Source organism: Kryptolebias marmoratus, linkage group LG19 (assembly GCF_001649575.2).
Source record: "Kryptolebias marmoratus isolate JLee-2015 linkage group LG19, ASM164957v2, whole genome shotgun sequence".
NCBI classification, from domain to species: domain Eukaryota; kingdom Metazoa; phylum Chordata; class Actinopteri; order Cyprinodontiformes; family Rivulidae; genus Kryptolebias; species Kryptolebias marmoratus.
The window spans coordinates 6897266-6921924 of record NC_051448.1 but is presented as its reverse complement, the minus strand read 5'-3'; the positions used below and the strand labels follow the sequence as shown (position 1 = coordinate 6921924).

Sequence of the window (24659 nt, the reverse complement as noted above, 5' to 3'; positions counted from 1 at the left end):
CGCCTCAACATCAGCTTCCTGTCGAGGCCAGAGCAGGCGGGTGATACGCAGCTCAGACTGCGGTGCTGCAACTACGACATTCAGGCTTACATGAAACCGCTTTTGTGTTCTTTTTGTTTCATTACCTCCCCCGATGGGGGGTGGTTTTACGTTGGTTACTTAAAAACTAATTGTGGCAACACAAAGGGGGAGAATGGTTTATTTGATGCTTGCCCTTTAAATACACTCCTCACAGAGCGAGGTAACCAAGTGAGGCCTACAGCAGGGAGGGCGGTCCAAGCAGGGAGAACTTGTCCCTAAACTATGACAAAAAATAAAACGAAATGAATCACCCCGAACTCTTGTGGACATGCACTCAACCATGATGAAATCCCCAAACCAGCCACTCGCACAGCACCCAGGACCGGTCCCCCCCCCGGAGGCCCGCCACCACCTTCAGCTCTCATCCAGACCTTCTGAATTACTCCACCCAAATCAGAGAGCGCCTTCCGTCCCAGCAGCAGCAGGAGGAGCAGTTTGCCAATAATTTCCCTTCTCTGTTGTCTTAATCACCACCACGCCTCAGAAAAAGCAGGAAACTCCAAGCAGTTATTTAGAAGTTAGTTGATTTATTGAACACTGCAAACCAAACAAGCAACACTCAGGCTGAACTGTGACCAGGTTAGAGCGTGAGGAGGCAGGAGAAAGAGCCTCCATTTATACCCAACACCCCTGCTGGCAGTTAATTGGACAGATGTTCTCAATAACAGAGCAGGGTTCATCATCCTGCAACAGATGAAATTAAATTTTTAGGAAATGTTGGCATTATCAGGAAAAACAACTGTACTATAAGTTAACAACATTATAGCTCTGACAAAAACATTGCTGTCTTTGAAATGCATGAGCTGACCTGAGCCTGGGTCTTTTAAAATAGTCCTTGAGTTGGTCTAAACGTCTTTGGTTATGTAGCTGAAGTTTTGTAGAGAAGCAGTTTTAACATGTTTGGTTGTAAACTGGAGTTCCAGCTTATTTTGATTCCCTGCGGGTCTGCAGCCGAAGAACACAAAAGGCAACTTTAGAGAAAGGACTAAAGTTTTGACTGGATCCAAAATACTCTTTGTGACAAATATTCACACTTAATCTTGTTGTAAGGGGAAGCACAATCTGAGACACAATCTGTCAGAGCATTCAGACAAACTGAAGTGTGTGTGTGCACAACTATTAACAAAACTTTTAGTCTTAAGAAGATTGTACAATAGCATTCACTGTATTGTTTTTTCTGTTTTCAATTTTCTGTACCCTTTTTTTCCCGTCAGTCTAACCACTTCTGCATTCTTTGTGCCATTTTAATCTTTCACACATCAAAACATTCAGCTGATTCATGCTACTTGCTCCGTTTGTGTCGTCTTATACTTTTAGTTTTCAGATCAGCTTTTGCTGCTTTTAGCTACTGTTCTGCTACTTTTAGCTCTTAGCTAGCCGTTTGCTATTTAACAACCTTTTGTTACTGTAAAGCATATTTGCAAGCTTTAGATATTGGACAACATTTTGCGACTTTTAGCTTATAGCTCGCCTTTTGATACTTTCGGGTAGCATTTTATACTTTTAGCTACAATTTTTTTTTTTTTTTTTTTGCTCCTTTTAGCTTTTAGCAGTCATTCAGCAGTCAGCATTCACACCCCATTGCAATTGAAAATGCAACTTCTGTTGTCTAAGATTAAAATTAAGCAGTTTATTTTTTATTTTTTGAAAGGCCTGTTATAGTCCTGCATGTCCACCGTCTCTTCTCCTTTTAAGATGCTTTTATCGCCCATTTAATTTATTTTATTTTGTATTCCCTTGCCACAATAAGTCATTTTTCCTCATCTCCTGTTATGTTTGTAATTTAAACTGCCTTTTATGTAACTTAAAAGCCCATCTTGCATCCTGGCACAGGCATTGCACATGAATTTGAGCTTCAAATGCTATGGTGTGCAATAGTTCCTATGGCATTTTACCAGCCATGCAAATAAACAAAAACTGAATAAATACCCAGCTTAATGGTATGTTTTAATATGTTATATTATTTGTCATTCAAGATCAGCCACCAGCTCAGATAATAAAGTTGATTCTTTATTATTTTTTATTTTATTGTTGCTATGATTCTACAAAACAGTCAAATGAAATTAAGTTGCAGTTTCTCCTCCTCGCCGACAGGAGGCAGTGTCGCCGGGAAGGCGCTGTTTCCTTCTCTTTTTTTTAACTCTGGTGCTCATAAAAAAAGGAGGAGAGGTTTCCGGTTCAAGTGAACACATCGGCTGTGGAGGATAAGTGGAAAAAAACAGGTTTTGAACACGGGCCGGCATAAAGCGAGCAGGCTCCCCGCTCCCCGCTCCTAAGACATCTTGACCGGCCTGTTCCGGGCGGCTTCATGCTGCGTCACCGCGGAGACGTTTGAGTCTGTCGGCGTGGAGAGCTGCGCTTTGGCGTCGGCCGAAAGTGTGGAGGAAAAGAAAAAAATGCCTTCTTTCTCGTGGAGGTAACGTTTCAGAGCCTTTAATGATGACTTGACCTGCTAAAAGTTGCGTTTTGACGTTTCTGGTTGAGAATAATAAATAGAGGAAAGCGGCGCAGTCACAGCTGCTTCGGCTGGATTTTTAAGACGCCTTAAAATGCAAATATACCTTTTTTTTACGTCTTCATACGTTTAAATGCATAGAAATGGCAGATTAGACACATAGAGCTGGTCATGTTTATATTTTAGGAGTCAATTTTAAAGGTGTGACAGCAACACAGATGAAAATACAGCAGTGTTTGTATCAAAAGTGTTTAATTTCACAAATTAGTTTTTTTTTTTTTTTTTGCACTCTTCTCTGATGGTTATTGTCACATTGATTCATCTGCCTGTCTCCAGGAGCTCCACAGCCACAGTTTTAACTGATGCAATGATATTCTCCTTTCTGTCAGTGGTGGAGCAGCCTGGGGTTTGGAGCATTCCTCAGTGTAACAGGCTTCTTGTTCAGATCCCAGGTCCTGCTGGAGGGGGCTGTCTGTAGACCAGGGCCCAGCAGCACAAAGAGCCTCTGTGTTGGTCCACGCTCCCCCCCTGAGAGAACAAGGAGGCCCAGCCTCCCTACGATTGAGCGTCAACAGGGAGGGCCACACCTTATTGATAAGATTCTTCTAATAAGCGTCATCACACATACATAGGCAGCATAAAACACGTTGCGTTACCTTGAATCGTCTAACAGGTCGTTCGTGTTGGTTTATGTGGCGGATCCGGTGTTGCTCACGTCTGGACTACCCCTCAGAGGAATGTACTCGTCAACATTTAAGTCTGCTTGAAATTCAAATTTGAATACTACTGCATCAGAGTATCCCTTCAATAATAATCTCACAACAGGAAAGAAATGTTCAGTCATCTATAAGTTAGGGTAAACATGGAAATCCACCTTCTTGCCTACCTTTGTGATGCACTGAAAGGCCCTGAATCAATTGCAGTCAAAGAGTTCAGTGTTACTTAGCTTTACTTGCTGTAGTGTTTTAGTGTTTTGGTGTTTTTATCTCCCGAAGGTGAGGGTGATAATGTTTTCCCATGTCTGTGTGTGTTTGTCTGTAGCGATAGCAAAAATATCTTACGTGCCACTGGATTGTTTTTAAAAACAAAGTAATCATTTGGGTGTGCGTCCACAACTAATGACCTTTTCTGGAGTTAACCCAACTCAAGATGGCTGCCGCAGCTAATCAACACAAAAACAGCTCCAAATTTTAGAAATGTTGAGACAAAATTTGATGACGTGGTAGCCGAGCGGCATCTGCACATATTTGATGTGCTAACATCGCGCTGGATCTCGCAATATTTCACAAAATGATGCAAGGTTTGTCTAAAACGGCTCTTTTCATCATAAGATGATCTTAGTTTCCTTCAGTTAGTGCTAGGCCTTTAATTTTAGGTTAAGCAGTGTGGGAGAAAAGTCACAGAGCTCATTTATTTTGTTGAACATGAATATTATTGATTATTTATTCTGGGAATGCTCTAAAACTAAAGTCCTACTCACACACCTTTTTATAGCAACAGTTCATGCAACTTCACGTTAAGTCATATCTTATTTTATTTGTACAGAAGAGAAAGTATTTGTATAATTATGGATTAGGAATATTCTGTTTGAATAAGACGATTGTGCTGCCTTGTTTCTCACTTTAACATCTGTATAATTCAGTTTCTTTTTACCAGTGACTCAGGGAGAATGAAGTTAATCATTAGACAATTGAAACAAAACACTTTTTGTTTTGTTATCTCATTAGAGTCCACTTTAATCTCAGAGGGTTCCTGATGCTTTTTTTCCCTATCAGTTAAATTACTGTTAAAAAATGACTCTTTTCTTGAAGTACAAACCTCCACTGTGCCAATCATTGTTAATGTCATGATGCTTTATCCTATTGCTGAAGAAGACTCAAATTTCTTCCATGTTTCCTGAATAACTAAGTCGACAGTAATCCTGTGTGATATTTTTATTTATTTTGTTTTGTCCTTCAGGGTTTGGCCTGCCCTCGGGCTGCTTTTGTTCTCCTCCACGGCGGCTGCGGCTGAGGAGGAGGCGGCGGCGGCACTCCTGGACGGATGGACCGACGTCTGGTTCTTTCGCTTCCTCGTCAACATGCTGGGATACGCCACCATCGTCGTCCCCGGCTACTTCCTCATTAGATACTTTAAGCGCTCCAATTACTTAGAAAGAGGTGTGAATTTGTTCGCTTCGAACCAGTTTTTTTTTTTTAGCAGAAACCCGTCACGTCAGCCCCTCTCCACCCCGTTTCTTTTTCCCCTCACCCAGGTAGCGGCGTGTGCTATCCGCTCGTGAAGACGTGCGTGTTCGGCAGCGAGGACAAAACTGGCCTGCTGGACGATGGATCCGCCACAAGCAGGAGCGAGGCTGATTCGGGCTCTTCGGTCAGACATGCTTTGAAGTTAATCTTTTGTGCTGCAGGACTACAGGTAAATGATCCTCTCAGAACCAGCATTCACTGAAAATCACACGAGCGTGTTGAGTTTGCTGTTCCTGTGTTGGATTTGTAAAGGGATTTGTCTGTTCGGAAGACGCCCCTGTTGGACGTTGAGGCTAAAATCCGCATAGATGTATTACGGAAATTTACTCTAAGCAGAGATGTGGCTCCAGCCTTCATGGTAAAACAAATATTAACAAAGAATAAATCAACACGGGACTGTCTGAGCAAGAATGCTCTTTTTATTTATGTGTGGGAAAGGAATTTTTTAAAAAAAAACAAACAAAGAATTGGATTGTTGTCAACGAATAATGGATCTAATTTGGGCGGTGCCCTGTCTAACTTCAGCTGGAGCTGACTACAGCTACCCAGGACAAATGGGATTCCAGTAAATGATAGGGATGGAGATTTAAAACAAAAACACTCAGACTTGTTGGTAGTTGATTTTTCTTTTTATTATTGGACCCTCACCCCCCCTCCTCATTTTGTACTGTTGGGTTTCCGGTGAATTAAAGTTTATTTACACCTCGACCTGCAGCTGAAAACCTCTCTAATGAATCAGAGACGTGCGCTGCTGCTAATCCTGCTAGCTGAGGATCTTTAAAGTCCGTACTGTTCACCGGTCCGTTGGATCAGGGTTGAAGCGGGTGCACGTAAAGTTGAGCTCATCACTCCAGTTTCCACTTTATAATCCCTTTTAAATAAATTACAAAAGCAGAAAGACGCTGGGACTAAGTTGCTTTTCTTTTATTTATTTCCAGAAGGGAGGTGTTGTGTTGAGGGGAAAGTACTCAGACTGGAAAAGCACCGTTGGGGAATAAATAAATAAATAAATAATAAAATAAATAAATAAAAAAAGGGAGAGGCTGTCTTTTTTTTGCCAGACTTTAAATATTTAAAAATCACTGTCTATGGTGCACCTCCAGTTGAAATCTCCTCATAATTCTGCTGGAAAAACCATGTAATGTGAAACTGACAGCAGTGTAAAGCTTTGTGAAATGGCGTTTGCTTGAACGATTGTGAAGTCTTTGACACCGGAGTTGGTTTCAGGACGCCGGCTTGGACTTAGCTCGTCAGTTCAGTCAGAAACAAACTTTCTCCAAACTGAGCTCGCTGAAAGAGCCATCTGCAACAGATAAGGCATTAACTGTTCGTAGCCTTTCCACAGAACCAAGAATCCATGAAAAATGTTACTTTTCAAGTCCTTTAGTGGAGCTTTTTTAACAGTGCTGTGCTTAAATTTGACAACTGGGAACCTAAAGACTTGAAAAGCTAAACTTTTGTTTTATTCTTAGGCATCGTATTTAACGTGGGGAGTCCTCCAGGAGAGGGTGATGACTCGTTCCTATGGAGCGGTGACTCCACAGGAGGAGGGTGAGAGGTTCAAGGATTCTCAGTTTCTGGTCTTCATGAACCGCATCCTTGCTCTGACCGTGTCGGGGATTTGTTGCGTCTTGTTCAAATATCCCCGCCACGGTGCGCCCATGTACAAATACTCCTTCGCTTCGCTCTCCAACATCCTGAGCAGCTGGTGCCAGTACGAGGCCCTCAAGTACATCAGCTTCCCCACTCAGGTCCTGGCCAAGGCCTCCAAAGTCATACCAGTCATGCTCATGGGGAAGATCGTGTCCCATAAAAGCTATGAATACTGGGAGTACTTCACCGCCGTGCTGATCTCGGTTGGCGTCAGCATGTTCCTGCTGTCCAGCACGACCGGCAAGCACCCGTCCACCGTCACCACCTTCAGCGGGGTCATGATCCTCGCCGGCTACATTGTCTTCGACAGCTTCACCTCCAACTGGCAGGACAATCTGTTCAAATACAAGATGTCCTCCGTTCAGATGATGTTCGGGGTCAATTTGTTCTCCTGCCTCTTCACCGTCGGCTCGCTGCTCGAGCAGGGGGCCTTCTTTGACTCGCTGGCCTTCATGACGCGTCACTCGGAGTTCGCCTGCCACGCCGTGCTGCTGTCCGTGTGCTCGGCGTGCGGCCAGCTCTTCATCTTCTACACCATCAGCCAGTTTGGCGCTGCCGTCTTCACCATCATCATGACGCTGCGGCAGGCCTTCGCCATTCTCCTCTCTTGTTTCCTCTACGGTCACGCCATCACCCTGGTTGGTGGTCTGGGCATTGTGGTGGTTTTCCTGGCACTTTTCCTGCGGGTGTACGCGCGCAGTCGCAAAAAGCCAATCCGGCAGTCTGGGTTACCGCAGAAGGTGTAACACTCCGAAAGTCGCACCAAACTGGGAAGTAAAACCACGTTTTTGTGGTGCTATTTGACTTTTTGTGTTGTTTTTTTCTTTCCTGTTCTTTTACATTTCTGTTCATTTTTCTTGGCGCCGGTACAGAAAGGGAAGCTGCAGTTTTGATGCCCCCAAGGGGTCAACGAGATATTTAAGGTCACCGAGGTTTTGAGTGCCTGAAAGATTGTCTTATATTTAAAACTGCAAACTGCCTTTTCCACTTTTAGTTTTACAGGTTTGTTGTTTTCCTCTTTACCACCACACGTGGCTTGTGCGTACGATTTAAAGTTACTGAATGGCTAAGCATTCATTTTTTTTCTTTTAAAGCATTGGCAATATTTCCTCATGTTCAGAAATAAAACGGTTTTTAGAAAAACGTTTTATTTCTATAAGGTTACATAACAGTCGTGTTAGCCGGACTTTTATCTCTGATCTCTCTCTGTTGGAGCGCAGGGACTTCTGTAATGTGAAACTTTATTATTTTAAGGACAATTTCAGTTTGTATACGCACTACAGATATTTGTGTATTTTCAGATCTATTCAAATCCATCAGCAGCTGAAATCAACACCATTTTTGTTAACGGGTGCATTGTACAAACTGTACATTTTGACCGGTTATCACGGCACCAAATGCTGCTGTGAATTCTTCTTCTTGCGCGGTTTTATTTTAAGTTTTTTTTTTTTTTTTTTTTTCAGATTTTACGCTTTGTTTTAAAATTTGGTCCAAGAAAAAAAAAAGTGTAAATATCTCTCTTATATTAGCATTTATTCTGAACCAGTTTGTTCAGGTTCCTTTGTAAAGAAAAATAAAAAAACGGACTGCTTTCTGTGTTTTTTCATGTGAATGTTTGGAACAACACTGAGTGGATTGTGTTAAAACCTCATTTCTGTGAAACATGGAGGACGCTGTAAGCCGAGGCGGAAGTTTGCAGAACAAATGCACAAAGGAAAAAATGCAATGTTACTGGTATTTTATTATCACTCTTCTACTTTCTCTGGTAAATGGATTAATAATAAAATATGTAAATTAACTGAACATGATGTGGAGAAGAACTTTGTTTTGCTCTTTTTTGTTTTGTGGTTTTATAGTTCAGCTTTCTTTCCATTAAACACAATAATTCCTTGAAGGAATGCATATCTCCCGCCACCTTTCATTCCAGTGTTTTAGACTAACATCATCGTTTGATGTGTTATTAAAGCCATTTTGTATATTTGATGTTGACGCGATCTGCGAGATGTGATCATTCTCAGCGTATATTTTGTGAATGACTCAGCTACTCCCACACCAGATTTTAGCTCAATATCTGTGAATTTATCTGGGTTAAAGCCATTTTTCTGATGTTTAATGTTGATTATCTGTGGTGACCATCATCTGACTCCAGTAGTTAATCAGCTGTAGATGTAAAAACAGTTATAACTAAGAGTTTTACTAAAATCTGTCCAGTGGCCCATGAGATTTATTTACTTTTGCTAACCTCTAAACATGTTTCCCTCCAATATTTGTTAGTTTTAAACAAAAATATCCCTTAAAGTGTGTGAGTTGGGGATGTTGCTCAGTTAAAACCACAACAAATCTTAACAAAATGTCTAAAATTAGCTAAATTGTAGCCGATTTTGTGTTTCCTCAGGTTAATTGGCTGTAGCAGCCATCTTGAGTTAAGTGTACACCCAATGATTACTTTCTGAAAGTTAAAATTTTTATATTTTGCTAACATGACCAACAAATGAACACATGCACAACCAGGCACGGGCCAAAATGTTATTGCCTTTTGTCTTTGGTGGTGAGCAGATTGTTCACAACCCAGCATGTTTCACAGCTGCCTCCTTTGCACCACCAAAACACCAAATAAAGAAATAATTTTTGGGGAAAAAAACTGCTCTAAGAACCAATGCCAGGACGCAGCGCCGCTGTTCTGGTATCACACAGTGACTCAGCACTTTCTTTATTTGTTAACCATCTGTATGTGCAATCACTGCTTTTTCTCTTGGTTAGAATTACATCAAATTAGTCATTTAATTCTCGTTCCGCGCTGTGATCTCTCTGTTCTCATTCCACCATCTTTAGAAATTTGTCTGAAATGCTCTTCGTGCCCTTCACTGATTCATTAACCCTTCCGCTTTCATGATTCACTCAGCATCAAACTGAAGACGGGCTTTGACTGTGAAGAGCAAGAACTCCCCTCCCCCTGTTTAATAATCTCAAGCAGCTTGATGGGAAGTCCCCCGCTCCTTCAGTTTTAAAGGTCCCAGTTTAACGTAACGGTGCATCATCTTCTCCACGGCTCCGGTCGTCTCTTCAGTTCAAATGAATCACAAGAAAAGGAAAGGCAGACGGGCGGGGGGGTCAAAAACCAAAGTACAGATGTGTGGCCCTCTGGTTTCAGCCACTGACGGGCCAGTCACTCTGAGCTCTCGCTTTGACTGCAGGTTTTTACTCCTTCATTAGCCAGCAGAAGTATTTAGCTGGTTCTTTCTTTTTAAATTTGGATCTTCTCGGAACAGTTGTCTTTTATCCCCGATGGCAGCCCTGCACCGAGAAGAAATTTAAAGCTTTGTTCGAGCCACGTGCTTGCACCGTTGACATCAATAGAAACCCTTCATGATCCGTGACTCAGACTGTAGTAGCACAACACTAATATACAACCCAGTTCTGAAAAGTTTTGGGGTGTTGTCCAGAAAGTAAATGGGAAAAAAAATGCAGTGAACCCATTTTTTATTCACAGTAGAACACGGCAAACATGAAATGTTCATTTTTAGGAAGGAAAAATGTGGCGACAGGTCCATGTGAGACATCTCTTCATCTTTTACCAGCAGTCTGTAAACATCCAGGAGCTGAGGAGAGCAGCTGCTGGAGGTTTTACAGGGAATGTTGACCCATTCCTGACGGATGGAGGACTCTAGCTGTTCAGCAGTCCTGGGTCTTTCATGGATTATTTGTTCGTGATTCATCAGATGTTTTCAGGTGGTCAGAGGTCTGGACTGCAGGCAGGTCAGTTCAGCTCCTGGACTCGTCTCCTATGAAGCCCAGCTGCTGGAATCATGCAGTCTGAGGGTTAAAGTCCTGCCTTCCCTGAAAAAGATATCTTCTGGATGGGAACAGATGTTGTTATAAAACCTCTGTATACTTCTCTGCATTGATGCTGCCTTTCCAGATGTTTAAGCTGCCCATGCCAGAGGCACTGATGCACCCCCATACCATCAGAGAGGCAGGCCTTTGAACTGTGTGCTGAAAACAGGCTGGATGCTCCCTCTCCTCTTTAGCACAGAGGATGTGGCGTTCATAGTTTCCAGAAAAAAAAGTCAAATTGTGATTCATCTGACCTCAGATCAGTTCTCCTCTTTGCCTCAGTCTATTTTAGATGAACCTTGGTTCAGAGAAGATGGTGGAGTTTCTGGCTTCTTCTCTGCCTGATAGAGCTTTAATCAGCGTTTGTAGATGACAGGATGAACTGAGTTCACAGACAGTGTTCCTGAGTCCATGTAGTGACGTCCTGAACAGAACCAGACCTGAAGATCAGAACCATCCAATATTGACTTTGAGCCTTGACCTTTGACCTCTCCAAATACTGGATATTATGAACTGTAGATAATGGGATATTCAAAGTTTTCCCAATTTTCTGTTAAGGAACATTTTTCTTTTACGGCCTTTTGTTGCCGCTGTCCCTACTCTTTTGAAAGTGCGCTGCTGCCATCAAATTCAGAATGACCCTGTTCTTTTCAAATGAATAAAATACGAGTTTATGAGGTTTGCAAATTGTTGCATTTCTCAGCTCTTTCAGAATTAGGGTTGTGTTTTATTGGACTGATATGAGACTAATTCACTTTCAGACTGCGTCAGACGAGATGCAGTCTGTCAGAGGCTGAGCTGTCGACATGAAGACAATGTTCGGCCAGATAGAGCAAAACATCAGGGAAATAAACACAGTAACAGATAAAAAGTTAAGTAATCATCACACCAACAAATGCCTCGTTTCACATGCTGAGTTAAGTTTTATTCAAGGTTAAAAAAGTGCAAGATTACCGGATATTTCATCTTATCCTGGGCTTTGTAGGTTGTGTAAATAAGGTCACGGTGATCCTAAGCAGTTGGATAAAAGCTTCCTGTCCATGGAAGCACTTTCATGTCTTCCTTCTGTCAGCAGATCTGCTTCTGTGTTTGTTTGTGTCTTGTTGTTTAGATTTTTAATTGGACCTGTTAAAGTGCCCTGACATGACTTTATTAAACTTCACTGAAATGCTGATGTAATGTGGTTTAAAACTTGTCCGAAAAGGTGCATTTGAGGCAGCATACCATCGAGTTGTTTATGGCTGCCTGCAGATGAAAACATAAAGATGACGTCACAGCGAGCCAAACAACGCCGGACGAGTCTGGATTAACTTGTATTTCCTTTCGTGCATCATTGCTCCTTAAATTACTCCTTTGTTGTTCGTCAGTTTCATCAAAGAGACGATTCAGAGTTACGAACCATAATTATCTTACTTGTTGCAGACAGCTCTTTCTGCTGAAACGGAGGTGAGTTTTGACTGTATTGACGAGCTAACAGCTAGTCTGAGCTCAACCAAGACGAACGTGGCGCCGCCTTAAAGCACCTCCAGTCCTCAAAGCTTCCTAGCAGTTTCATATTTTATAAACTTTTACACCTCTTGTCAGTTTTGCATTGCGGGATTATTCTGGCAATGTCCCTGCGAGAAAATGTCCCATTTAGCACTGGGAGTGTTACCGCTAGCTGCTGCCGCTGCCGCTATTTGTAATCACGTATAACTACAGGATTTAACAAAAATAACCATGTAATGTGAAATTAATGACAATGCAGAAGTTGATATTTTAAAAAAAACATGCATGAATTGCTATAAAATGTTTAAAATTTTAGTTTTATTTTTAAAACAGCAGCGATTTAGTTTCTAGGTTCAGTAAGACTAGCCCTTAGCTCATCAGTCTGATCAGTTTTAAACTTTTTTGCTTCAAATTAAGGTTGTTCAAAGAGCTGTCTATAACATTAGTTGTGCACAAGTTATTTTTTAAATATATATGTATATATTTTTATAACAGACAACTTCTGTTATTCCACTGATGTCATCTAACAAACACAAGGTTTTTTTTTTATCTTTTATTTTTTCAGATTGATGACTGAGCTTCTCACTTCCACAAACGTAACGTTTCGCCCCACACCCCAACAGGCGGAGGAGTTGTCGATCTGTAAAATCCCTCTCAGCTTATTCTTGGGATTTCAGAAAACTAGCGGCGTCACAACACGCTGCTTTACAGCACGAGTGGAACACGAGCACACACACACACACACACCCCCCCCGACAGGCGTGACATGTGCGGCACCTCGTCGCAGGAGGTTGCTGCGGTTTTTAATGTGTTTTCTGCTTTACGACAGAAGGGTTTTTATTTCTGCTGCGAAGGCCTTTTTATCTGCTCATCCTGCTTCCTTTCTACTCGGTGTGGGTGTTCTGTTCCTGTCTAGTATTTAGCAAGTGCTGTCAAATGAGAAGTTTTACTGTTGCAACAGAATTGTTTCAGATGAGTGGTAGTTTGACTGTTTTTTTTTCTTCTTTTTGGTAGTTTTTAGCACTTTAAATGTCACAAAAACTAGATTGCACACATCTCTGCAGGATGGTAAAGCATCATAATGTCAAATTTCACCTTATCTTGCCAGCGTACTTCTGTGTGGTGGTCTGTGGCACACACACACACACACACACACACACACACACACACACACACACTCACACACACACAAGAAGGTGTCTAGTAACTGAGCTCAGCGTGACATACGTGCATTCAGAGATGAGTGTTTAGGCCGAGTGCGTACACTTAACCCAGTTATCTGGAACAAATCGACAAAACTGTTTAATTTGTATGACTCAGTGAAAAGTAGGTCACGCAGTCAGCCCAGTTAGCACAGTTTAGGATAATTTTGTAACATTTCTGCATTGAGAACAACGCGCTGCAAAGGTCACGAGATGCACTTGCAGCTGTGACACTGTGAGCAAATGTTACAGCCCACTGACACGTCGGATCAGGGACCCCCCTGAATGAATGCGCTCGTGGGTTGAGAACAGATTTACACAAGGGGGTTAAATGTTTCCACAGGAAGTCTTTTGTTTAAAAAAAAAGAAAAAACAGACCAGACTAGTTGCACTTTTCAATTTAATGGGAGTAAATTTTGCTGACGTGTAACGACTCTCACCAGGAAGTTTCCTGTACCGTTCACCCGCAGGCCTACGGTTCCCCCAAAAGTGTCACGTCGCATCTCTGTTTGTCTGATTTACGTTTGATTTAAGAAAAAGTCTGAATGAAGCTAAACTAAAACTGCAAGAACTAATAAAAACAGAAATTCACTTACACAGTTGGACAACAGCATGACATCGAACTTGTTTAGGAGGTATAAAATCTTTATGGAGCCACTGATCCGGTACCAAAAATACAATAAATTATCGTTCCTTGAAGGAATGCATGTCACCCGCCGCATTTAATGCCAGAATTCAAGGTTGAAATGAAGTTGCAGCGCTTTGGACAAACTTTGAAAATAACGTTCTGCCTGATCCTATGTGAGATGTTGGAACGACTCTCAGCTACTACCGCATCAGACTTGAGCTCAATATCTGCAAAATCAATTCAGTTATTGCCTTTTTTGTGTGTGTTGGCCAATTTTGATTAGCCATCTTTTATTGGACTGACTCCGAAAAGTAATCAGTTGTAGACGTACATCCAGTCACTGCTTTCTGAGAGTTTCGTTAAAATCTGTCTAGTGGTAAATAAGATATTTTGCTAACAGACAAACATGGTTGACTCCAAAAGTTGATGCGAATGGTTTAGGAAAAGTGAGCAGCTCTTGTAGTGTGTGTTTGTGAATGACTCTCAGCTACTACCACACCAAATTTTACCACAATATCTATAAATTCAACTTAGTTGTAACCCTTCTTGTGTTTTCTAAGGTCAGGTGGCTGTGGCGGCCATCTTGAATTGCACTGTCTCCAAAGGTTAATCAGTTATAGAGGTACATCCAGTAATTATTGCCTGGAAGATTCATTAAGATCTGCCCAGTGGTTCACAAAATATTTTGCTAACAGACATGTTACTGCCCACCTTTTGTTGGTGGGCGATATCAGAAGAGTTTGAGAGCCAGATTAAAAACTTTTAGACTAAATGCAGGAACTGAATTTTCAGTTTGCTAAAGTAAAGGACGGTGTTCTTTTATAGGTTTCTGCAGATTTTTATAAGTGTTAGAGTTTTCTCAGGACGTTGTCTAACTTTATTTTTCTTGTGCCAACAGGGAAGCTGGGGAATTTTGTTTATTCCTGATGGGGTTGCTTCTGGCAGAAAGCTGCAGGTAAACTTTAAACGACCTTCACTGAACGTTGCTGGAACATTTTCTAAACGCACCCGAAGGAAATTCTAAAACAATGTTCACAGGAAGTTCCCGGACTGATCTGTTAGTCGTGTTTAAAGCTCATCTTTGTGGAACGTTGGGGAATTTTTTGGGCGATCTTTAGGGAATCTTGTGAAAAATGGATTTCCTGGATGTCGTCATTTGAAGCCACTAATGAAAAAAAAAAAAAGGCTTTTAGCATTATTCCCGTGTGGGTTTTTAAAGATCTACTAAAAAACATGCACTGAACTTTCTGTAAACGTTCTCTCAAGGTTCTCCAAAGGTTTAAACCTCAGTTTGGAGAAAAGGAGTTTAATTCTGACCGGATCGATGAGCTAAAGGCTAGTCCCGGGACCAAAGTGCTGCCGCCCTGAAACTCCTCCTGTCGTCGTGGTTCCCGGTTCAGAAACCTTTCCTTTGCTGTCAGTTCCACACGACGTTGTTATCCCTGCAGAAATGGGACGACGCTCCTGGAAAAAAGGGTGCCCCAGGCTGCACCGGGGAGTGCTACAGCTAGCCGCTGCCGCCACTGTTTGTGCAAGTAGCTACAGATTTCTGTGCAAATAACTGGATGATGCGGAAACCGACGGTGACGTGAAGGTTTGCAGAGCGGCGTCTGGGTCTCAAACTGCGGTACGAGCACAAGTAGTGATGCTTGAGTGGTATTCAAAGAGTTTACAAGAAGATTTTCAGGAAAATGAGTAGAAGACGGTCGAACCTGTGAGCCAGGAGCTGCTTAACCACAACTAGTGAAGCCTGTAAACGGGCCGAGAGGTGGGAAGCCTGAGTTCGGCTGCTGCGAGGCAGGAGAGGAGCCGCGTGTGTCAGTCGAACCAACACATCCTAAACCACCGGTTTGCTCATTTCTGTCAGGACATCTGTGTTTTCTGAGGAGGTGCTCCTTATAAGAGGTTTGAAAAGCACCGGTGAATCTGCCTTGGTCAGCTCTTCGGTCCAGTCAGAGTTAAACTGTAAATCTCATAAAGGCCGATCAGAGAGCCTCCTACAACAACAGGGCTGTTAGCGGGTAAATCTCTGGGCCGCCTCTTGTTGGTGGCTATTTTGGCGAATGCCTTTCCAAAGAGGGAGTCTCCAGAAACGTCCTCGGTTGGGTGGAGTTGTCCATTTCTGCGCAGAGACTCGCCAACCTCGTCGCTCAGAATGTGGGCGCCCCCGAACCCCTCCAAATTCAGCTTGGATTGTATTTTGACTCCTGCGCGGGAGAAACAGCAACCATCTGAGAACGTCCAGGTCTAAAACCACTCAGATCGTAAATAATAATAATTATATGTGCAACTCATTCATCTTCATCTCAAAATTGTACTCCAGTAGAGTAAATCAGAAACCCGGGGGGCGGCTGCTAATGTGGCTTTGAAGCGAACTAAGGCGGGCGATGAAACGGTGATCCTGCCTTTTTGTGAAACGAAAAATTGGCCCATTTTCTCGCAATTTTGGCTCCCCAACAAGTCAGCTACAAAACCCCGCTTCAAAAGACTCCTTTTAAGGTTGCTCGCTGTCTTTTTTTTTTTGGGAAACCGTTTTAAGAATATGAAATCTTTGAGGAAATGCTCTTTGAGTTGTTCTTGTTAGGATTCAGCATCCTGAACCTGGACGTTACTTCTGCTCAGCGTTTTGCAGAAATCCTTCCTTGGACCTCGCTGTGGGAAAAGCTTTGATGCACGGCTTCGAGCAGAACCGCTCCGGCGCCTTGTTTTGGTCTCCAGCACCTCGTGGGTGCGGCACACGTGCTGTTGTGATTTCTTTTCACCTCAACACGTTCTGACTGGAGCCGACGTTTTGCATATCTTGGTCAGCATCTGCACACGCAGCAAAAAAAAAAAAAATCTCAGGGGATGTGATCTCTTATAAGGAGTCATAAAAACACTCGGGTCTTTTTTCTAAATGACACGGCTTCTTACTGTGACAAGTGTGAGTTATCGACGTGTCGAGGAGGGACAGACACCCCCGCTTCTGTTACCGACAATGGCAGAAAGCTGCTGCCTGCTGCCACCCCCTCGTTTTTTTTAAACCTGACTTCCAGGAAACCTCCACTTCAGACGTCCCCCCCCCCAACAGTTTAACCAATGCCTCATACTTTCAAGTAAACTGTGCCCTCAGCACCTGCCGGTATGCCATTTCTGCCTCTTTTTTTTCATGCAGAGCTCATTGCAAGATGACAAGAAAGTTACTTTTGCTTTCTTCTCTCTCTTTAAAAGAAAAACCTGTTCAGCTTCTCTGCATTGGAGATTAAATTTAAACAAAAAGTCCCAAAACAAGAAGTCAAAGATTGAAGCTTAGCTGCAGAAAAAAAAAGGTCTTAATGGTGTAAATTAAAGATTATAGTGTTGTATTCACATGTGGCTTAAATCAGTCTATTTATCCTTCATATTAGATCAGAACTTTATGTATTAATTTTAAAAGAACCACTTATATTAATCAATATATAACTTTAAATATACGCAGTGTGTTAAATGTAAAACAGACTTGCATCATTAGAGAACATGAACTTTATTTTATTGTATTTTTAATATTGTGGTCAGAGGACTACAGGTGAAAAATAGCTTTTTATTAAACTGCACTGTCCCCTTTCAAATAAATAATAAATGAAATAATTGTGTTGAATAAACCAAAAAAAATGAATGTTGCATAACGCAACACGTCTTTAATAAATCAGCGCCAGAGGGCTGTGGAGCGAAGCCGAGCAGAATCCTGGAAATTCCAGAAACTGACTTTTTATCTTTTACAACAAATCTGATAAACACTGAATAACTTTCAGGTGCTGGAGGTGCAGGCCTTTTCAACAAGCCGTCCATGGGACAAATACATGAAACTGACACAATCCCAACCTGATTTGTAAATCTAAGAATACACATTTCAGAGACGCTTCCATACATGGAGCGTCAATAAGCTTAAAGAAGTCCGTCAGACAAACGTCATCATGAAGAGAGGTGAGGCTATAAGAAGTTAGATGTCCCTTTTAGAAACCAGACAAAGTAGATTTAGACATTCGACAGTACGTTTTTAACAGAGACCAGCGTTCAGTGATGCTGAGAAATAATCTAGCTGTAGACATTTCGGTTTAGTGCGTTTAGTCCGTGTTGTGAATGACTGATACCAAATCTGAGCTCAATGTGTGTCAAACTGAGCGAGTTAGAAGCTGATTGTGTCTGTGGTGGCCATCTTGAATCGGACAGACTCCAGTGATTACTTTCTGAAAGTTTTCATTCGAATCTGTCCAGGGCTTTGTGGTAATTCGATTAAAGAATACTTTATAATTTTAAAAGGGAAATGAAATATAACTCGTTATCTTGGTTTTGTTTAGGATGTCTTACAGCCGCTGACTGAAGACACTCTGTAGGATGAAGGTGATGAAGAGGCTGCTCAGGGTTATCATTTGATGAAGGGAAGTACTGCTTGTAATAGTTCTTAGAACTGAAGTTTATAGTGCATGTACTGTGTTAGAACTTTAAAATCAAGCCTCGTCTCTTCACTGGGAATCTGAGTGTTTGGCCTTAAGAGTGTCAGATGTTTGGAAACCTCTGAAGAACATTCCTTAGTTCTGTGGAACTTTGGTAAATAATTCAGAAAGCTTAACCCAACAGTTCCTAAAGGTTTGGGTGGTGATTGGAAACGGGAGGCTTTGCTGGAAAACGTTGATCAGAACAAGTGTTCCTACGGTCAGAAGCCGAGTCAGCACTTCTGTGGTTGACCCCAAGTGTTAAACCGGTCCAACTGTAGCCGCGTGTCTCCATCTAGTGGCTGAATGGGGAACAAGTCAACCTCAACTCCCGACTGTGTAGATTAAAGTACCCACAGATACAAAAACAAGGTATTACATGTTTATTTTCTTTGCAAAAAACAAGACTTGTAATACAGGCAAGCCTGAACTCAGGCAAAAGAATCGAACAGTCCTCTCTCCATGCAGCATTGCACATGAACTGAATTTCTCCCCGAACCCCTCTGGACATCAACAATGGAATCCAACAGCCCAGTTTTTCAGACATTTACCACGAACATTAAAGTTGGAGCCACAGTACTTTTAAAAAAACAAAAGGAATGGATGTCACCTTGGAACTTTCACAGCAAAGAAAACAACTCGCCTCAAAAAAAATAAGGTCTAGCAGCGCAAGGCTCCAGTACCAACAACACTGGTCCTCCGCACCACGGGAATGATTATTAATTTACAGTTACTGCACTTTTAAAAGGATGAACTACTGGAAGATGAGTAAAGTGTTTAAAGTCAGGGGAGGTGAGTTTAATCGACTTCTTCCATGCGTGAAGCATCGTCGTCGCCCTCCAGAGGTGGCATCTCCTCTGGGACGGATGTCGAAGTGGCCTCCTCTGTTGGAACGTCATCATCGTCGATACCTGAGGGACAAACATCCACATTTGTTAATTCATCTCATAAATTAAATTAAAAAGGCTGAAACTTTTGACCCGACGCACTCTTCTTACCCAGTCCGAGCTTGATCATTCTGTAGATGCGGTTGGAGTGGGTCTGAGGATCGTCGAGGGAGAAGCCCGAGGACAGCAGGGCCGTCTCAAACAGCAGGACGACCAGGTCCTTCACGGCTTTGTCGTTCTTGTCGGCCTCGGCCTTCTGCCTTAGTGTTTCCATGATTGGGTGGTCAGGGTTGATCTCCAAATGCTTCTTGGCCATCATGTAACCCATGGTGGAGTTGTCCCTGAGCGCCTGGGCCTTCATGATCCTCTCCATGTTGGCTGTCCAGCCGTAGGTGCTCGTCACAATACAGCAGGGAGAGGACACCAGTCTGTTGGACACGGTCACCTGGTGGACAGAACAGGAGGTTAAAATGAGTCACCTCAAATATTAACTGCTAAAATACTTTTTATACTTTACCAGGGCAACGGATTTGAGATGCCAACCTTTTCTACTTTCTTGTCGAGGATCTCCTTCATGAGCTTGCAGAGGTTCTCGTATTTGGCCTTGTCCTCCTCCATCTTTTTCTTCTCCTCCTCGTCTTCTGGCAGCTCCAGGCCCTCTTTGGTGACGGAGACCAGGGTCTTGCCATCAAACTCCTTCAGCTGCTGGATGCAGTACTCGTCGATCGGTTCGGTCATGTACAGCACCTCGAAGCCGCGCTTGCGGACGCGCTCAACGAAGGCGGAGTTGGCCACCTGATCCTTGCTCTCACCTACAAGAAACACGAGACCCCATCAGTGATGTTCAGCAGATAGCATTTAATACATTAACTTTAGTAGCTTAAATTTTTAAAAATCCACTTTTTTTCTAACATACCAGTGATGTAGTAGATGGACTTCTGGTTCTCCTTCATGCGGGTCAGGTACTCCGTCAGAGAGGTCATCTCGTCTCCAGACTGGGAGCTGTGGTAGCGCAGCAGTTCAGACAGCTTCTTGCGGTTTTGAGAGTCTTCGTGGATGCCCAGCTAAATATAGGAAAGATGTGATTGTTTTAGTCAAAAACAAAAATGATTTGACACCTCACTTCTTTAGGGAGCTTTTAACCCAACTCAGTTACTAGATAAAAATGGCTAAACATCAAAATCCAGAAACCCCCCAAAACCCAAGTAGTTCAAAAGATGTTTAATGTTTTACTGAAGGGTCAGAGGGATCAAATACCTTCATGTTCTTTGAGAAACCCTCGTAGAACTTCTTGTAGTTGTCTTTGTCCTCAGCCAGTTCTGCGAACAGCTCCAAGCACTTCTTGACGATGTTTTTGCGGATCACCTTCAGGATCTTGCTCTGCTGCAGCATTTCTCTGGAGATGTTGAGGGGAAGGTCTTCGGAGTCCACGACACCACGGATGAAGTCTGAAACAAATTAAAAACAAGAAAATTCAGGATTGCCCTTTAACAAGCAGCCTTTTCCGCTTTCACGTGAAGCCCGGCTGAGCTTACTCAGGTACTCTGGGATGAGCTCCTCGCAGTTGTCCATGATGAAGACCCTCCTGACGTACAGCTTGATGTTGTTCTTCTTTTTCTTGTTCTCGAACAGATCAAAAGGTGCACGGCGAGGAATAAAGAGCAGGGCCCTGAACTCCAGCTGACCTTCTACTGAGAAGTGCTGTAAGGGAGGAGTGAGAACATTAGTTTAGACTCTTTAAGATCATAAGACCCAACACAAGTGTCCACTGAAAAACCCCGTTTACCTTGACAGCCAGGTGATCCTCCCAGTCGTTGGTCAGACTCTTGTAGAACTCGCCATATTCCTCGTTTGTGATGTCGTCAGGGTTCCTGGTCCAGATGGGCTTGGTTTTGTTCAGCTCTTCCTGGTCGATGTACTTCTCCTTGATCTTCTTTTTCTTCTTCTTGTCCTTGTCTTTGGAGTCCTCCTCATCATCCGAGCCAACATCCTCAATCTTGGGCTTGTCCTCGCCTTCTTCCTTCTCCTCTTCAGCCTTCTCCTCCTCTGCCTCGTCGTCGCTGATCTCCTTGTCGCGTTCTTTCTCCACCTGCACAAGTTAACCTTATTTATAAGTTCACCGATAACCAGTTTGAAACTTAAACCTGACACAAAAATAAGTAAGTTCTATCACTTACAAAGAGGGTGATGGGGTAGCCAATGAACTGGGAGTGCTTTTTGACAATCTCCTTGACTCTCTTGTCCTCCACGTACTCCGTCTGGTCCTCCTTCAGGTACAGGATGATCTTTGTTCCACGGCCGATAGGCTCACCTGTAGACAGAAATGTTTAGAATAATTAGGCATATTAGAGTTGCTCGGAGTTCACAGTTTTGATGAACATTTTCCTAAAGAGTACACACCACTGTCAACCTTGACTGTGAAGGAACCTCCAGCAGACGACTCCCAGGCATACTGCTCATCATCATTGTGTTTGGTGATGACAACCACTTTCTCAGCAACAAGGTAGGCAGAGTAGAAACCCACACCGAACTGACCAATCATGGAGATGTCAGCGCCAGCCTGGAGGAACGCAAATTCGCATTAAGACTGAGCTCAACTCTCAATACGACGACTGTAATATAGCTACGTCGCGGTCCCTATAGTACCTGCAGAGCTTCCATGAAGGCCTTTGTGCCAGACTTGGCGATGGTGCCCAAGTTGTTAATCAGGTCAGCTTTAGTCATGCCAATTCCAGTGTCCACCAAGGTCAATGTGCGGTCAGCTTTGTTGGGGATGATGTCAATTTTCAGATCTTTGCCGCTGTCCAGCTTGGAGGGTTCAGTCAAACTTTCATAGCGGATTTTGTCCAGAGCCTGAAGGAATAAGAATAAGTCAATACGTTTATTCAACCCAAGTGATGAGTTTACTGAAAGCTTCAATCCAATCTCGACTTACATCAGAGGCGTTCGAGATCAACTCCCTGAGGAAGATCTCTTTGTTGGAGTAGAAGGTGTTGATGATCAGGGACATCAGCTGAGCGATCTCCGCCTGGAAGGCGAAGGTCTCAACCTCCTCCTCTTGGTGCATTTCTTCAGGCATCTGCAAAGAGGGAAACCATCACTTAGTTCCTGCTTCAAAAAGGCCTCAAAAGCAGAATATGCAAGTAAAGAGGATAATCCGGTTTCAATTCACACAAAACACCACCTTAAGTCGCAAGTTGGTTTCACAAAGTTGGGAAGGTTGCCAAAAAAAAAAAAAAAAAAAAAAAAAAAAAAAAAAAAACTCGTTCAACGCAAGGGCGGAAGTATCAATAAAACATGGCTTCTAGGACTAGAGACAATGGACGCTGCAAGCACGTGCTGCGGAGCGGCGAAGGCGGAAAAAGTTGCCTTATTGCTTCAAAACCCAACGATCACAGGCGACTTAACGAGACTATAAGCGATCCTGCTTTTGAGTTCTAAATAATCGACGCGATCGCCCGTCGTTTCCGACCGATTGTGGCGCAAAATGAAACGAATAAGCTGGGAGCTATCGACTATTACGTAACGGCTAAATGAACGTTACCCCGGATCTGTCGCACACGTGCGTTTTTTTTTTAACTCCGCGAACCGGTCGGACCCCGGTGGGAGCCGTTCGTAACGGCTCTCCCGGTCCGTTCGAGAACTCGATCTGGCTGTGTCACGATCACCACACCTGCCCGACATCACGGTGCCGCATTTATCCCAGCCCGGTCAGCATCACCGCCGGCCGGCCGGCTCCGCACGTTGCTCCAGACAAATAAATACGATCGCAATCCATTTAACACAGATTCAGACTGCTCAAAATAAATAAAACGTACCAACGGTCCGTCGCGAGACATTTGCCGTTAAAATGAGCGTGACTCGTGAGGAGGCAATCGCGGAACATTTTGTTAAATACTTCAGAAGCGCGCACGGAAAGCTGATATTTAAAGGATGGGATGTTTGTCTCGATACAGCGACATGCCAGTGTACGTACCTTGTTAATTTCGTTGACTTTTCTTGAATAAAATGCAACAAAAGTGTTGTCCCTCGCGCTCGCTGACGATGGGAAAAAATGAAAGGAACTCCTTTCCTGTAACAGCGAGTCTTTATAGACTACACGTGGGTCTGGAGTGCGGTCGTATCCCTCCGCGGCTTCGCCACCTAGTGGAGCTACACTGAAATAAAACTTTTAAATAATAATAAAAAGCAATAAAAAACAGACGTCGTGAATTTATCTTGAGTTATACCCTGTCATAATAAAAAGACGAGCGAATAGTGATTCCCCCGAAAAGTCAACATATCCTAATAAAAGGAAAAACAAAACGAAAGACCTGAACTCAGTGTACCGTTGCCGCCATCTTGTGGCAGTTAAGGCTACTGCAAAGGAGACGATACTGAGACGATATTTTTATCTGAGCTTCATAGATGCCATCGAGGAAAACTGATCCGCATAAGAATAAAAAAATCAGCCTAGTCGACATTACATGGGCCCCGCTATTTTCCCAGAAATTTGACAGCTATTGTAGATCTCTTTTATCTGACGGAGGAATATTTAAAACGGGGAAGGTTGTACTTCGTTTCTTCTAGCACTTTCCATGAAAAACCCGCCTCGCGGTGACGTCACTGGCTTCTCAGCGTATCCCTCGCGGCGCATCAACTGTCACAAAATGTAGACCCTAGCAACACCTTAGCAACCAACAACTCAACACTTTGATGCACTGAAACATAAAGATTTATGCTTTATAACGTTAAATAAAACTCAGTGTTATTTTTACTATAAAGACAGGATTTCTTATAGTTATACCAGCATCCGAAAATAGCTTTAACAACCCTATTTAAAGAAAGATACGGAAGATTTTGTACCAACCATGTTATAGGAAAAACACACTAATTTCCAAAATAAATGCATGCAACTGAAAGACATCCAGGTCTGCAAATGCTTAAGATTCAGCATATAATAACACACATTTAGTTACACAATCAATATGGATTTGTTGCACAATTTGTTGTATTTATTGTGTTGGCTGTGTGATGTGTTAAAAAAGTTGCAGTGAAATGACCTTTACTAAGTTTGCTTCAAGGACAGTAAACTCAGTTTTTCTTGTGCTGAGCGCAAAATCCCACACAGCAGTGGTCTCCAAGTGTGGGTTTATTAATTTAGACTCTATACCTAAATAAATCTTAAATAAACTAGAGAAATTGCATTTCCTGCTAAAATGCAGTGTGAATGCTTTTTTGCTGAATGATTTGACTGAAAGCTGCTGAAGAAGCTGAAACTAGGCGGAACAAACCCTTAAAACTGCAGAAAAATGCTTAAAAATAACAGAATAATCCCTAAAATTGCAGAACAATCCTTGAAACAGCACAAGAATCCTGAAAAATAGCTGAAAGAACCTTAAAAACATCCCAAAAAGCAGAACAGAACCTAAAAATAGCAAAAGAAATCCTAACACCTTAAAACAAATCCTTAAAACGGCAGAACAATCAATAAAAATCGAAAAAAAATCCTTAAAAACAGCAGAACAAACCAGTAAAACTTCAGAACAAACCCTTAAAACAGCAGAACAATGCTTAAAAACACCTAAACAATTCTTTAAAATAGCAGAACAATCCTTAAAAATAGCAAAAAATCCTTAAAAACAGCAGAAAAAACCTTAAGAATACCTGAAAAGACATTAAAACAGCAGAACTAATAATAAAAAAGCCAAAAAATCCCTAAAAAACAGCAGAACAAACCAGTAAAACAGCAGAA

At 42.5% G+C, this 24659-nt stretch overlaps 2 protein-coding genes across 3 annotated transcripts; one reads left to right on the top strand and one right to left on the bottom strand.

Annotated features, from left to right (window-relative positions):
* Positions 1-2232: 2232 nt before the first annotated feature.
* On the top strand, positions 2233-8238 carry slc35b2 (solute carrier family 35 member B2). Its single transcript, XM_017411744.3, has 4 exons — positions 2233-2497; positions 4496-4695; positions 4791-4951; positions 6255-8238. Exons 1-4 carry the CDS (start codon positions 2478-2480, stop codon positions 7179-7181), a joined length of 1308 nt encoding a protein of 435 aa, XP_017267233.1. The 5' UTR covers positions 2233-2477; the 3' UTR covers positions 7182-8238.
* A 10168-nt stretch (positions 8239-18406) lies between these two features.
* hsp90ab1 (heat shock protein 90, alpha (cytosolic), class B member 1) lies at positions 18407-23048 on the bottom strand. Of its 2 annotated transcripts, XM_017411959.3 has the most exons (12): positions 22902-23048; positions 21861-22004; positions 21572-21778; positions 21326-21485; positions 21103-21236; positions 20712-21014; positions 20461-20626; positions 20183-20373; positions 19842-19989; positions 19469-19737; positions 19037-19370; positions 18407-18949 (listed from the first exon to the last, which is right to left on the bottom strand). In XM_017411959.3, exons 2-12 carry the CDS (start codon positions 22002-22004, stop codon positions 18837-18839), a joined length of 2169 nt encoding a protein of 722 aa, XP_017267448.1. In that variant the 5' UTR covers positions 22902-23048; the 3' UTR covers positions 18407-18836.
* Positions 23049-24659: the final 1611 nt, after the last annotated feature.